The sequence below is a fragment of the Fusarium pseudograminearum genome, chromosome 1 (assembly GCF_000303195.2).
Source record: "Fusarium pseudograminearum CS3096 chromosome 1, whole genome shotgun sequence".
Taxonomy (NCBI): Eukaryota; Fungi; Ascomycota; class Sordariomycetes; order Hypocreales; family Nectriaceae; genus Fusarium; species Fusarium pseudograminearum.
This window is the reverse complement of record NC_031951.1, coordinates 7,285,283-7,300,843: the sequence shown is the minus strand read 5'-3', so window position 1 is coordinate 7,300,843 and position 15,561 is coordinate 7,285,283. Positions and strand designations below refer to the sequence as shown.

General features: G+C 50.5%; 5 protein-coding genes across 5 annotated transcripts; 2 read left to right on the top strand and 3 right to left on the bottom strand.

The window, feature by feature from the left end:
* Window positions 1–1,572: 1,572 nt before the first annotated feature.
* On the bottom strand, window positions 1,573–3,733 carry FPSE_00251 (uncharacterized protein; the record flags this gene model as incomplete). The annotated part of the gene is made up of 3 exons (XM_009253371.1): window positions 1,573–1,592; window positions 1,646–2,623; window positions 2,671–3,733. 3 exons carry the CDS (start codon window positions 3,731–3,733, stop codon window positions 1,573–1,575), a joined length of 2,061 nt encoding a protein of 686 aa, XP_009251646.1.
* Window positions 3,734–4,859: 1,126 nt separating this feature from the next.
* On the bottom strand, window positions 4,860–5,858 carry FPSE_00250 (uncharacterized protein; the record flags this gene model as incomplete). The annotated part of the gene is made up of 2 exons (XM_009253370.1): window positions 4,860–5,710; window positions 5,759–5,858. 2 exons carry the CDS (start codon window positions 5,856–5,858, stop codon window positions 4,860–4,862), a joined length of 951 nt encoding a protein of 316 aa, XP_009251645.1.
* A 564-nt stretch (window positions 5,859–6,422) lies between these two features.
* FPSE_00249 (uncharacterized protein) lies at window positions 6,423–6,956 on the top strand (the record flags this gene model as incomplete). Its single annotated transcript, XM_009253369.1, has 1 exon — window positions 6,423–6,956. The coding sequence occupies one exon, from the start codon at window positions 6,423–6,425 to the stop codon at window positions 6,954–6,956; it is 534 nt and encodes a 177-aa protein (XP_009251644.1).
* Window positions 6,957–7,956: 1,000 nt separating this feature from the next.
* Window positions 7,957–11,563, top strand: FPSE_00248 (uncharacterized protein; the record flags this gene model as incomplete). Its single annotated transcript, XM_009253368.1, has 3 exons — window positions 7,957–8,002; window positions 8,119–10,438; window positions 10,624–11,563. The coding sequence occupies 3 exons, from the start codon at window positions 7,957–7,959 to the stop codon at window positions 11,561–11,563; spliced, it is 3,306 nt and encodes a 1,101-aa protein (XP_009251643.1).
* Window positions 11,564–12,074: 511 nt separating this feature from the next.
* Window positions 12,075–15,040, bottom strand: FPSE_00247 (uncharacterized protein; the record flags this gene model as incomplete). The annotated part of the gene is made up of 2 exons (XM_009253367.1): window positions 12,075–12,752; window positions 12,800–15,040. 2 exons carry the CDS (start codon window positions 15,038–15,040, stop codon window positions 12,075–12,077), a joined length of 2,919 nt encoding a protein of 972 aa, XP_009251642.1.
* Between the last annotated feature and the right edge of the window lie 521 nt (window positions 15,041–15,561).

Here is a 15,561-nt window from a genome sequence, read left to right as displayed (position 1 = left end):
TGAGCGGCTGCGGAAAAGGGTACTTGTTATGCAATGCAATGCTGGACATGAACTGAACTGCAACTAGAGTCTCTGGGCAAAGGGTTACTTTCGATGTTGACTCTGTTGGTCATGGCCATGGTTCAAGCTAAGCAAGTCTGCATTAGGTACCGGAAAGAACCTGACCTGGCGGACCTGTCCTGACCTGGTCTGTGTCTTGTCACCCGGCTACCCTCTCTCTCTATTACTCCAGCTCAGGCTGCGGATACGTCCGTGACCGACCGACGCGAAAGCTGGAATTCAAGACAGGTTTTAACCGCCCAGACAACCTGCTTAGTCTCCAATTTCAAGCCTCGTTGATTCTTAACCGGATTTCTACGATCGTGCACGCCTTGGAACAGAATCCTGCAAGAAACAAGGCTTATTTTCCCTCACGTGATTGTTTTTGTTTCCAATCGGTTGCGGCGTCAGCGAAAGTAAAGTCTATTATTATTGCCTTGCACGTCGGATTATAGATACTGGATGGAGGGATGAGACATAACACCCTTTTAACGTGCATTTAATTGCTTTGTATGGTTGCCGTATTAGTACTGGCTTGGTATTCCCGTCAAGGGAGGAATACAGGAGTTTTGCAAATGGATCAAAGGGAACATTCAGACAATCCAGGAGCTCAAATAATTTACTATTTATCTATTACACTTACATCAATCATTACCTTTTGTCAACAATATGGTATATGCTGTGACTATTATGTGTATTATTCCTCCAAACAGTTGACCCTTGGCAGACTATCATCCCTTCCCCTCACAACAGGTACCTATCATCTCTGTGGGTTACATAAAAACAGGTGCTGATTATTGACTGACAAAAATAGTAGACCAGCTTTAGTATAGATATAGCACAAGAGACTGTCTATATTTCCGTCCATTCATCTTCTAGTCCATGTTTTTATGTAACCACTTACTCCCCTATCCCACTCAAACTGCCCTCCCTTCAACATCAGACTTCACCGCATCCTCACTAATGTCCACTAACGATACTCTTTCGCCACATGGGTTGAAAAGTGAAAAATCATTTCCAAACTCACGTGCTTATCTCCGTCTGATCGGTACCGATAGAGTTTTACTTAGTCAGCCGAAACAACAAGGCAGCGCCGTCGCCGGCGCCTTCGGCATACCCGACACCCGGATTTCCAGTTCGAGGTGGGCGCCGATGCGGGGGTGTTCCGATCGGGGGCTGGGTTGGCCGATGGAGGATTCTTGGTGTAGAGTTCCCCTGAGGTGGAATGTGATTGCCGTCTTTGTGAATAGGTGTGAGGCCTTGCTACGTTTTGGATCACTGCTCTAGGGTACTTCACATCGGATTGCTGGTGGTCATTGTTATGATATTTCAGGTCTTTCTCCTCCAGATAAAACTAACATACTTTTATACATCTAAAGACTACATAAGTCGTTATTGTGGTATCTAAAATCCCATCGCTAAACACATCATTCCCAAACATGTCCCCTAATACAATGTCATCCAGCTCTTCAAACCTATTTAACCAAAGCTCATGATATGTAAACTGGCATGCGACTCCCAAGCAACTCACTCTTACTCAACTGCACATCCAACTTACTAAAGTCATGCAGCATCAACCAGCATATCATGCGGAATATCAACGTACACCAAGCATCGTCATGCGACACCTCCTGCTCATACAAAGCGCCCTCGAGCCTTCCTCTCGGCGTCTCGCTGAGCAGTGAATAAGCCTCACTCACGGCGCTGCCAGGTCTGCTAGACATGGAGGGACGGCCGTTCGACATGGTATTGAGAGGTATATTCTCCACGCTTGTTTGTAGACGAGGTGCTGGCATGGGCGGTGGTGGAGACGAGCCTCGTTCCATACCGCGCATGCTGCTTGCTTGGGTCCTACCTGTACCTGCTCTTCGGAAACCGTGGCCTGGAGGAGCTCCGCCGATGCTTGTTCGTCGATCTGTCGAGCGAGCAGCGCGTGGGACGACCTTTTCGCGGATGACATGGAAGTAGACTTCCATAAATTTGTGCTGTCGCTCGTCCGGACTGGCTTCGTGCATATCTTCGAACCCAAGCGGAGTCACTCTAGGTTGTCCATCGGGTCGAGGGTGTGCTGCTGCCGGGCTCCATTCAGCATGTAAAGATTGCACATCAGATGAACGATCCTCGCCATCGTTGAGAAGACGCAGAACCTCTTGGATGTGTGATCGAAGAACATCTTGGACCATCTCTCGACGCTTCTGTTGGACCTCGGTCTCGTGAACTTTGATGCCCAACTGCTCAGCAAAGGGGGTGACGACACCAGCAGGCTCCTTGGCCGTCAGGATTTGGTCGCAGTCGTCAATTGCTTCATGAAGGGCCTTGAGCATCAACATTCTTTCCGCCATGTTGCCACCCTTGTTGTGATCCAGAATGTTTTCGATATGTTTCTTGGTCTTATCAAGAATGACCTGGTTTCGGCGCGCTCCTGACAGTGATACACCAACAAGTTCGTAGTAAGCCTCCATCACTTTGACCAGTGATACCGACTGCTTGTCCCAGCGATCCGACGTTGGGTTGGGAATGTGGGTAAACATGCTGTCCTTGATGTGAAATGTGCGACTCAGCATACCAAGGATCTCAAACGATACTGAAACTTGTTAGCGAATGCGACATTGAGGAAACGAATGAACATACCAGGAAATAGATGCGATGTGTGTTTGCCAGCATCCTGGAAAGCACGAACAGCATTGGTATTGCATCCAATTTTGATCAAAGTCTGCGAGATCTCGCCACGAGTTGCCAATTGGAGGAAAGCCAAGTTTTCGGGGTCATCTTCTGGGAATTGAAGACGTCGCTGGTCCAATGTCACGCTGTAAATGGTGGACACATAGCCGAAGCACAGCTCCTTGACTTGATCCACAGGAATGACTCGGTTGTGCTCGAAGCGACTCCTGCCGTAAACACTAAATGTGAACATCAAACCAAGATCGGCGACCTTTTCTCCAAGGACCATGAACCCATTGCCCTCGGCGCGGTAGCGATCACGTCTGCGGTCGAACTCTTTCCAGTAGATACCCAGGGCTGCCAGCATCTCGATTAGATGGCATATAGTTGTTGTCGCGTATGGACGGAGAACGGTTGCAGGCATTGTGTCCCAGCTTTTGCGTTTGCGCTGAAGAGCTACTGTCATGGTATGCGCCTCGTACAAACTCGGAGGCTCTGTGGGAAGATCGGTCTTCTGTTCCTGGGCATTGGGAGGACCAATTTGTTTGTGCATCTCTCCGTATTGGGTCTTCTGCCACTTTTCCGACTCGTTCTCCATGCGCTGCACTGCGCTGAGGAGTAGTGTCCAGGAAGCTCGCTCATTGTCGGCAGTGTGAATGCGCTCTCGTTTCGTCTTTAATGCATATTCTTTTCTGAAATTGATATCCAACTCGGACCAAGTGTTGTCGAGACTTTCGTCGCTGCCGTCCAGGAAGTAGATCTCGGCTCCCTGTATAGGACCGTTCTTGTTGTCTGGAGGCGAAACGAATATGACGGGTGCTTCGAACTCGACCTCGAAACGAAGCTCGTCCCATGAGAAACGACGGGTTTTTGTAAGGGCCCATCTGCCCATTACTTTCTCGTTACATTGAGCGTATCCTGCAGCAGAGGCATAGTATTGCTGCATAACCTGCATGAAAGTAGCTGCTAGAGCGACCAGAGACACGAGGAGAGCCACAACGGCCACGATAACTTCGGGGTCTGCTTCAGCCATGTTGGTGGATATTCTGGGTTCGCTCGTTCGATTCGTTCGTCTCTAGTGTCTTGAGTGGTGGCGTCGCGTAGTGGACTACCTAGACAAGGTCGTCGCTAGCTGGAGAGACACGGCTTCAAGGGTCGACGATATGCTTGTTTGAATGTAGAGACGATAGAAAGATTGAAGATGCGATGGGAGAGGTTTAAAGCAATGCAAATCACTCTCGTTTGTAAACCAAAACCCGCGTGCTGAATCCTTTAGGTTGGCGCCATGTTTGGCAACAGATAAAGAGAAAAGAGGGATCCAAAGATGAAAGGAGAGGATTGAGTAGCAGACGCAGAGCCTCGTTTGAGCTTGTCAATTCGCATCTTCCTTCGTGCAGGGGAGGACATACAAGGCTCAAAAGTCCAGGGTCTAATTGGTTCCATGGCTTAAGGAGGTGGGCTTTTGGCTAAAGATTCAAGGATGTTGGAATATTGGGGGCGGCCGCTTTCAGGACCGTAGCAGGCCTCATTCAGGGAGGGGGCATAAGGAATTGGAAAGTTGATAGATGGTATATTCAAAGAATATCATGGTTCTTTGTCATGTTGAATAGAACAATCAATGAATCCAGCCATGAGAAGACGAAAGGTTGATGGTTCCATTGGTAGGAATGACGTTGTGGTTGTGCAGTAGTTACGCTTAACCCTAAGCTTAGCGGATATCGTGTTGGAATGGTTGGTGGATACGGGGGACTGGGCACGGGCACTAGGACATTACTCCCGTCCAAGGCTTAGGGTAGATGAGCATCAATTGAATGGACAGGACAAGTCAGTATAACATTGCACGTTGAGGATCATGATATAGAGTCATTGAAGGGGATGATGTGACTTTTCTATTGCCAATGGTATTTTGTATGGACTCATTGGCCCAGAAATCGACAAAGGCACTTCGGTAATGTGTCAATTAGTGATGACAGATAGGTCCCAAGATGATACTTTATGTTGATGGATGGTAGGTAATACTGCAAAGACACATTGGACCATATAAAATACAATGGATAGTTAGTAGGTTGGTAAACAAAATGGAGGACATAAAACCCCGCAAGTATCAAACCGGTAATTAAAAATATAAAATTCTATATAAGCTGTTCTGCGACACCATCTCAAAGCTTCATCTCCCGTCCCGTATTCCTCTCAACATCCAATATCAGCGCGACGATATTACTCAAAGAAACAATATCCCCTTCCCTATCATAACCAATCACCTCAACATCATATCTCCCATTCTTGATAACCTTTGCTTCAATCCTGATCCTCAACCATTCTTCTCCCTCCTCTGGCAAAGCCTTCTTAACATCCAGACTCAACGACACCGTTGGCATCCAAAAGATCTTGTCAAATGCAAAACGGTCCTTTGGAGTTGGTGCTTCAAAGTCCGTCGGTCGGAATCCCTCAATCATAAGTGCAGGGGCTACGTCGGCAACATACCCTAGCATCCATGTCTTCCAGCGCTCGCCGTTGGACATGCGTAGCCAGAGATCCCATGATGCAGGTGATGTTGTCTTGTTCTTGAGGCTGTAAAATTCGACATGTTGCATCATGGGTGCCATATCCATGACTATCATGTGCAACCTCTCCCAGTTTGGGTCCTTTTCGTCAGCAAGCTTGGTCAAGTCCACTGGAGGTGGCGGCTGACGAAGCTGAAAGCCTGTAGTCAAGGTAAGGCCACTCTCAGCCTCAATTCGATTGTTAGTGACATACGCTGCGATTTTCTTCTTGGATTTTACAGTTATCCACGGTTCCTGTGCCAGGAGTCCTTCTTGGTATAACGTGATGTGGACGATTGATAGAGCGCGACCTCTTCGAACTTCTTCGACCACAATAACAGCTGGTCCGACGTGCGTCGCGCTCAGAAAATGCCAATGCGCCGCGAATGTGTCTGGTTGGTTGTCAGGTGCAAGATAGATGCTCGCAGCGCGAAGAAACATGGCAGTTATGTATCCTCCATGAGGGACTGTGGTTATTAGTGAGTGGAGGTCTTAGGCGAACAAGACCAACATACCTGTTCCATTGGCATATGACTCGGCGAGGTTGACTGTAAACGTAGTCTCATTTTGCCTTGTAACTTGTGATTCCACTTCCAAAGATGGGTACTCTGACATTTTGGATATGAATTATTGGTTGTTTTGTGGATGGTGGTACAGCATAAATTGGAAGGACGATGATGTTGGCATCGTTAAGTCGAAGAGGCCTGAGCCGAGGCTAACAGGGATCTGCAATGGTGATGGCTGAACATCAACATTCACAAGTAAATGATTAGTACTCTGTAGCTTGATTAAACTATTTTATTTCCATTACTTTGTTCACGAATTCTTAACCACACATGCTTGCTTGTGCTGTTAACCAGTGGTAGATCAGCATGCCTGTCCCTGAATCCGTTTTAGGTAATCGGTAACAACGGAAAGTTATGATCTAAGAACACCAATTCAAAGTAGCATCAAGCCACCTATTGATCGTCTCTCATGTTTTCAACCGAGTTCAAACTGTCTCGGTTGGCGGTGACCTTGGACGAGTTAGGCGAGGTGGCTTACTAAGATCATGACGCGGTCCCCTGCTGCATCATGTCTCGTGTTTCAAAGGAGGCAACCTGAACTCGTTCTCTTCCCTCCCTTTTTCTTTTCTTATCATTTCCATCAGAATAATATCATCTACTATCAACAACAATCATGTCTCGATTCTCTCGCTACGATACCGATGAGGAACGTCTACCAGAGGGCATGCAGAGAGTAGGCTACGATGCTGACAGCCAGGTCTACACGTTCCGCGATGCCGACGGAAGCTACTGGGAGAGTGCGCCTGGCAATCAGTACGGCCATCTCACCAAGGTTGGCGAAGCGCGTCCTGAAGGCCAAGAATCCGAGTCCTTCCTCGTGACGAACCCGCAGTATAATCAACCCAGGATGTCTTGGTTCACCGAGATGAAGCCCTTCCTCAACTTCCTCATGCTCATCATCCTGTCGCTGCTTCTTCTCTTCTGGTTCCTCGGCCACAAGTCTTCTCCAGAGGAACGCATCCCTATCCCAGATTGCCCAGAGGGTACGATCGCGTACGGAGTTAAGCAGGACGATACCTGCTATGACATCGCCAAGAAGGCCGGCGTGAGCGTGGATGATATCATGAAGAAGAACAAGGATCTTGATTGTGATGCCCTCATGATCGGTGATCGTATTTGTGTGCCTGGCAAGAAGAGCATTGATTGAGAGAGTCGTTGTACTGTGTTTTGTGGAATGATGTACAGAGCATTGCTGGGTAAGACCAGTTATCGGCAGACGATAGCGCACGGCTGGCTGCTGAGCTATCGAGACTAGACTGAGTGAGGTTGGAGCCGGCCTTGACCTACCTAGACAGAGCTGCTTCTGAGTAGTCCACTCATTGTCGATGCTATGAGACGCCTAGCATCGGTGGTTCGTTATGACATTGGGTGTTTCATAGCAACAATATTGCAAGCAAGTGCTGTTCAATGGATGCTTATCAACTCCGGATGTCTCTGTCCAATTGTTTGGTGGTGAAGCGTCGAATGGTTTTAGAGCGTCTCTATCTACCGCCGAACGTCATCTGGGGCCTATCAAGGGCCATTCATTGGGTGCCATTCGTGTCATCATGCACGTTAGCTAGTGCAGCTCTCGACCGACGTGTGCCAACAAGCCAAGTCTTGGCCTTTAGCGTTGCGTTGCATTGCGTTTGCATTTATCCGATGTCTTGAGCGATCCATGGTTGTCAGAGAAGAGAAGCATGAGAAGGGTCCGACTCCAACGGGTTGATGATGACCTGCATTAACAATATTGGAAATGGACAAGAAAGAAAAACAACTTGAACAGCTTTCCATTACTACCTCGAGAGCAGTTCAGTCTCTTTCGGTCACGTCGAAGAGATCATCACCAGAAAAAAAGCCCCGCGCTAGAGTGGAATACAAGAGAAAAAAACGAGGGGCAACATCAGACCCTTGGAAGCTTTGGCCGCTGCCTACCAACCAGCGTCGCAGGTGAAAGGAGCGGGGCATTGTAATTTTTTTTCTTCCCTCTACTAATTTCGACTCGACCCGAGGACCCCAAAATAATTTAAAAAATTCAGACGCGGGTCCCTGGAGGTTTACTTTTCTTTCTCTTCATCCAACTATAAACCTTCGGGTTCTTTTCCTTTTCCTCTTTTTTTCTTTTCCCTTCTTCTACGTCGTTCAAGCTTTCGACTTAGAAATTAATCATGGATAAGGGGAAGCTTGCACAGCTCCTTGAAGGGAGCCAGGTCCGTAAGTCTTTGCCTCTACGTCTACGTCAACACATTCACCAGCTGCAAGATTTGCGCTGCTTTGTGTGTGTTGCCTCTCGCTACACAAACTCTGAAGCTAATCTCTCGTCTCTCCAGCCAACACTGAGCAGGTCAAGGCCGTTACCGCCGAGCTCCAAAAGAACTTCTACACCAAGCCCGAGTCGCTTCTCGCCCTCGTCGAGATCTCCCTCACACATGGAGATGCCGGTGTTCGACAGCTCGCCTCGGTCCAGGCCCTTCGTCTGATCCCCAAGTTCTGGGAGAAGACCGCCCAGGACCAGCGACAGCTTGCCCGCAACCACCTGTTGGAGGGTGTCCTCAAGGAGTCCTCCGCTGGTGTCCGCCACTCTCTCGCCCGTCTCATCGCCGGCATTGTCAGCGCTGATATGGAAAACGGTGAGGGTGAGGACTTCCTCAAGCACATCCTCCCTCTCAGCAACAACGACAACGTTATTGCCCGCGAGGTTGGCTCATTCCTCCTCTACGCCATCCTCGAGGAGGACCCCACACACTTTGCCGACAACACACACGATCTTCTTAAGCTCTTCCAGTCCCGCATTGAGGACCCTCAGAGCAAGGAGGTTCGCATCAACATCGTCCGCGCTATTGGTGCTATCCTCATGATCATCGAGCCTGAGGAGGACGAGGTGGCCCTCAAGGCCATGCAGGGCTTCGTTCCTAGCCTGGTTAACATCCTCAAGGCTACTGTCGAGGCCGAGGACGAGGAGAGCTACAAGATCGTCTTCGAGGTCTTCCACTCTTTCATCGCCTACGACTCTTCCCTCCTTGCTCTCCACCTCCGAGATCTCCTCTCCTTCATGATTGAGCTTGGTGGAAACGTCAACGCCGAGGAGGATGCCCGATCTCAGGCTCTTGCTTTCCTCATCCAGTGCGTTCGTTACCGACGCATGAAGATCCAGGGTATGAAGGACATGGCTGCTGAGCTCATGGTCAAGGCCATGCACATCGTCACCGAGCTTGACCCCGATGACGACGAGGAGGATCTTTCTCCTGCCCGTACTGCTATTAGCCTTATCGACACTCTGTCCAACGAGCTTCCTCCCCGACAGGCTATCGTTCCTCTCCTGGAGCAATTCCCCCACTTCGCTGGCAACAACGACCCCAAGTACCGTATGGCTTCCATGCTCGCTCTCGGCAACGCTGCTGAGGGTGCTCCCGACTTCATCTCTACTCAGCTCCAGCCTCTTCTCCCTGCCATCATCTCTCTTCTCGAGGATGCCGACACCCGAGTCCGACACGCCTCTCTTGTTGGTCTGATCCACCTTGCTGAGGAGATGGCCGATGAGATGTCCTCTCACCACGAGCAGATCATCTCCGCTGTCCTCAAGAACCTCGAGGCTGCTTCTCAGGGTCCCTCAGACAAGAGCAACGTTAGCATCATCCGCTGTGCTTGCGGTGCTCTTGACACATTCGGTGACGGTATCGACACCAAGATCATGGCTCAGTACGGTCCAAACCTGATCGGCCCCATGGTCCGCCTCCTCGACCACGAGGACTTTGGCGTCAAGGCCGCTGCCGCTTCCGCCATTGGTGCCATCGCTTCTTCCATGGAGAAGTCTTTCGAGCCTTACTTTAAGGACGTCATGACCTCTCTTGGCAAGTTCGTCTCCATCAAGGAGGGTGAGGAGTCTCTCGACCTGCGAAGCTCCACCTGCGACAGCTTGGGCCGCATTGCCATGGCCGTCGGCTCTGAGGCTTTCCAGCCTTATGTCATGGACCTCATGACCGCCAGCGAGGAGGCTCTTAGCCTCGACAACCCTCGCCTCAAGGAGACTAGCTTCATCCTGTGGTCTAACCTGTCAAAGGTCTACCACGAGCAGTTCGACCACTTCCTTCCTGGTGTCTTCAAGGGTCTGTTCTCTTCTCTCGAGCTTGAGGAGGAGGAGATTGAGATCCCTGGCATTGACGCCAGCCAGCTTGGCGACGGTTCTATCGTTGTTGGCGGCAAGCGCGTCAAGGTCAAGGCTCCCGAGAATGACGACGACGCCACCATCGCCAACGGCGGTGATGAGGACTGGGATGATATCGAGGACATTGATGACCTTGACGATCTCGGTGCTGTGACTGCTATCGCTCTTGAGCAGGAGATTGCTCTTGATGTCCTTGGCGATGTCATCTCCAACTCTTGCAACAGCTCCAACCTCGAGACCTACGTCGAGCAGACCATCGAGAAGGTTTCTCCCTTCACCGAGCACACATACGAGGGATGCCGAAAGACTGCCGTCTCCACCCTCTGGCGCACCTATGCCCGTGTCTTCCAGGTCTGGGAGGAGGGCTCCGGTGTCAAGTGGGAGGCTGGTATTCCTGCCAAGCACACTCCTCCTGCCTCGCTCATCTCCATGGCTCAGGCTCTCGAGAAGGCTACCATGACCATCTGGTCCGATGACAGCGAACGGTTAGTACCACCCCTCTGTTTTCTTTTACTTTCTGCCAAAATGATGAATACCTTGCGTTATACCCAGCTCACTCAGAGGCAATATGCCGTTGCTGAGAACACGTCTAATCTACTTCTGATTCATGCCACTGTTACTTATTGTTTCTTGCATCCTTGATTTGAATCATCTGCTAACAGTCTTACAGCACCGTCATCACCGACATCAACCGCAACATTGCCGCTACCCTCAAGGCTTGCGGTCCCGCCGTTCTCGCTTGCAAGGACGGTTTCCTCCAGGAGCTTGTCTCGGTCGTTGGTCTCATCATTACCCGATCTCACCCTTGCCAGCAGGATCTCGGTGATGAGGAGGAGGAGCCCGAGGTTGACGTCGGCTCTTCCGAGTACGACTGGCTTGTCATTGACACCGCTCTTGACGTTGTTGTTGGTCTTGCTGCCGCTCTTGGTCACAGCTTCGGTGAGCTCTGGAAGATCTTTGAGAAGCCCATTCTCCGACTTGCCAGCTCCAGCGAGGATCTCCACCGATCCACCGCTGTCGGCACCATTGCTGAGATCACCAAGTACATCGGCGAGGCTATCACTCCCTTCACCGAGTCTCTCGGCCAGGCTCTTGTCCGCCGCCTGACAGACCCCGATCCTCTAGCCAAGTCCAACGCTGCTTACGCCATTGGTCTCGTCGTCTTCAACTCGTCCGACACAAGCAAGACCTTCCCCATGTACCCTCACCTCTGGGAGAAGCTTGAGCCTCTCCTGACTGTCAACGAGATGCGCATGACTGACAACGTCGCTGGCGCTGTCTCCCGCATGATGGCCAAGAACCCTAACAACGAGTTCGTTGCCCAGGCTCTTCCCGCCGTTGCCAACGTCCTCCCTCTCCAGGAGGATTACGAGGAGAACGCCCCCATCTTCGAGAACATCTACAAGCTCTACCAGCACTCCAACCCCACCGTCGAGCAGCTCACCCCCCAGCTCGTCGGCATCTTCGAGAAGGTCCTCAGCCCTCCTGAGGAGCAGCTCGAGCCCGAGACCAGGCAGATCCTCCAGCAGACCGTCCAGATGCTCTACAAGGCCAAGCCCGACCTCCTGGCCAACAACCCTGGCCTCCTCAAGCTTGCCAACATCCAGTAAATTGGTTGCACGGCATAGCAGCATCATGATTTGACGACTATTTCGGAATGGTGGTTTTACACAAAAGGAAAATGACGAACTACGATATGATTTGATGAAGAAAGAAAAGTTTCAGGCACGCTTATAGAAAGCGGCGTGTCTATGATAGAGTATATACCGTGGATGGTACACACATGCTTAAAGGTTTAGCATATGGAAAATAAAGGATAACGGGAATGAATGGTAAACAAAAGGGAAAAGGATAAATAGGGATGGCAAGCGCTGGGATTTCTGATAAAGCCACAAATAGGCTTTAGGACTTTTGATACCTAGGATAGAAAGAAAGATACCTTTCCATATGGACATATTGTTTCTTTAACTGTGAATGAAATGGTGAACACAAAGTTGAACAAGACTCATCACATATAGTCAACAAATGCAAATCGTATTTTTCAAGTATTTAATCTCAAGTCAAAATGCATGTCTACCTCCGACATAACGCCAAAGAATGCTCAAAGAAATTATATACAAATCACCAAATCCTCTTTGCAACCATCTCATACCTTGAAACCTTCTCAAAGTCATCCTTCTTTGTCTTATCCGTCGTCTTCTCAACTCTCTTCCCTGGCCCCTTTCCGCCTTTGAGTCCCTCATTTCTATCAGCGTGCACCCATCTCTGTCTCTCCTCGCCAACTTCGACCTGACCAAATCCGCCAATGCGACGAGCACCGGGTGTGTCGAAGGACTCCTGCGCACGACCCTGATGCTCTTTACGCTTCATGTCGGCGTAGCGATTGCGGGAGTATTTAAGCAGGAGCATGCCGAGCAAGAGCTTGAGAATGAGAAGAACGAGGAAAGCGATGAAGAAAACGACTACCATGGTGACGGCGGCGATAACGTCGTCTGATGTCCAGGAGTACCAAGGACGGGAGTTGAGCGGTGAACCGTAGGGGTAGCCGTACGTTGCGCGGCCGAGGGAGTCGCGGATCAGAGAGTCGAAATGGTTGAGGGCTGCGACTATGGCGGGAGATGAAGGCGTCGCGGATTCGGAACTGAGGGATGTCTGTGTTGATTCGGGGATGGGCATGGGCATCGGGAGGTGAGTAGAAAGAAGCATGTGGTAGGTTTGGATGGATGCCCGGATGAAGAGGCACGAGAGTGGTATGACTGCCAGGCCGAGCCGTTTGGTGAGAGAAGGTGTCATAAATGCCTGTGTTTGTTAGTAAAAATTACAAAGAGAACGATGGAGGAGCTTACGTTGGTGTAGTAGTCTTTGCAAAGGATGTCGAGAATACGGCTGTAGAACGCTGGCTTGATGTTGTTGAACTTTGTAACGTAGGCATGTTTGATAGAGTCGACAAGCATTTCGCTTCCAATGACGATGAGGAATGGAGACAGAACTTCGCCTGACATGAGCCAAGACGGAAGGACCGTGAAGCTGTGAGGAAGAATAGATGGGTTGTGCAGCGGCACAGAGGAGTCGTCAAATGATGTCTCGGAGCCAGCGCCAGGTACACTCAGTCCACCGACCTCGACGACATTTCGCATACCAATAATAAAAAGCATGATCCAGAGTTGAAACCGCTCAACGATATCAGCACAGGTCAGCTGGAAGAGGTTGTCCTTTTCGAAGCGTTTAAAGACAGTGCTCTTGATCTCGACGAATTGGTTGGAAAGGAGGAGAGTCAAGAGGGCGTTGGAGTACGAGTTGACTGCAACGTTGAGAGTAATGACTTGGTAATACAGTGCTATTGAATGGAGGCAGCAATATGCCAACGCCAGCATAAACATGCCCAGGGGCAGCAACACTTTTGATCGACCAGAGGCGTTACGGGAGAGCGTTTCCGTGCTGAAAAGACATTCGAGGATATCCTGGCCGAGGGCGGAGAGCAGACGGTCGCCGACTTCGAGGATGTTGTAAATAACGTAGAGCTTTATAGCGGACTGGGCTCGAATGAAGTGGTACATTCGGCTTGCGTCGAGGGTCATAAGGGCCAGAGAACTGCAGATGATAACTGCGCCTTGAAGCAGATCAGCTTTGTGGAAGGCTGACAAGTTTGAAGGCATGGACTTGGTCCTCCTGTGACGAAACGTTCCAGATCTGGGTTGGGATCGAGACGGCAAGGGCTTGAAGTGGGCATTTGCATGTGGTTTAAAATCGTGCTTCTTCTCATCGCTCGAACGACCTCGTGGACGACTCTCGCTGCGCGACCGTGTTTCGTCAGGGATCTCCTCCGTAGCGGCAGGCTTTGGAATGCGTCCTCGCCTCCAAAGTCTCCCTAGGCCGTACCAGACATAATCGACGAGCCATCGGATCTCCTTAAGAACCAGATAGCCCCACCAACGAACCAGCACGCCGAGAGCTAGGACGAAACGCACAGGAAGAATAGTGAAATTGTACAGCCAAGCGTCGAGACATGCCAATGCGCCAAAGTTAAGTGTGCGCTCAAGGAACGGTGGGAGAAGAAGCACGTTCTTCAGACGCTCAAATTTGGCGGCATTGGACTCGTAGGGGATGTCGTATGCGTGGGATTGGTGAATATACAACGGACTAGGCCGCTGGGCTGCTAGTTCAAGCTGTAGGTGTGTAGGCAGTGACATAGGAGGTAGCGGAATAATAGGCGGAATCGGCGAAGGTGGTCGCAGGCCATCGTTTTGGACGGGAATGGCCGTTGCAGGCGTCGGTCGAGTAGCATTAATAGGAGACGTTGCACCTGCACCCGCACCCGCACCATCGATATTGAGATTGAGAGACGTGGGTCGACCAGCGGAATTAAAGGAAGAATATCTTCGCGGCGAGGATCTTCCGGAATCACTTGTATGCACACGACTTGTAGGAGGTGTGGACAGAGTGCGCGCTCCAGGAGACGGTCGTCGTGGGATTTGAAGATCCCATAGTCCAAGGCCAACACTTCCCGCCGAGCGAGCCTCTACGGCGACGCTGTTCGGCTGCAGCGAGGGAAACGCCTCGAGGGGTTGTTGGCAGTCGACACGCATCGTTGACTGTCTTATAGCGTCGCGCTGGTCGAGGAGATGAGAGATAGAGTCTTGATCTATTGACCTCCGTTGAGGAGCGGGGGCGACGGGGAGAGACTCGGGAGAGTTTGTGAGGCGCTGCATCTCGGTCGCTGAGAGGCGACGAACATTTGGGTTTGTTGTGTTGCTTATCGTGCTGCTACGACTGGCCCTTCCAGAGGGCACCGCCGTTTCGAGGTCCGCATCCTTTTGCGCATCGTCGGTCTGCTGTTGCGGTTGGTCGTTTTGCTGCTGCTCGTCCTGGTCATCTTCGACCGCCGGTTCAGAGATGGAGGATGAGCTGGAGTGTATGCGACGGACGCTACCGCTAGAGCCTTCCTCGGAGGAGTGATCCTCGTCTGAGGGAATCGTGGGGAGTTTGGTGGTATGCTCGTCGGCGCATGTTGACGGTGGAGGAGTCGAGGATGGAGATAGTAGCGGTGGGAGATGACGAGGTAGGATGGTATCGACGGAGGCGGCCATCACGCGGGTTTGTGCTCCTGAAGCATGTTTTTGTTATCCTCTATTAATTGAATGAGCGTCGGGGAGAGGATAAGTCCAATCGAGGTTGGGGTTAGTCGTGTGATGAAAGGAGAGACACGAGAAGAAAGGTTGCGATTGCAGCAGCCATGAGCATTCATCACTGGCTCGACGTCTGAGGTGAGCTGGCAGTGGAAGCGCCACAGTGGAGTCTCCCCTGAAGGTCACTGAAACTTTGGGCTGTGGGGGTGAAGCAAGGTTGTGTCAGTGGCTTGACATCATTTCCAAGGATCTGGATTACCGAGACGGGAAGAGATGGATGCGAGATGTGAGATGAGATTCGAGATCTGGTCTTACTATTGAAGCAAATTTATAGGATTACTTCGCTTAATAAGAATTTGTACGACTATCACGATTCCTCTGCTCATCACATACATTACACAAGAATCGATTTACTTGGTGGATCTTGCTCACATTCCACTTCCAAAGACAAACTTTGATCAAGAATGTTCTCAAGACTCATT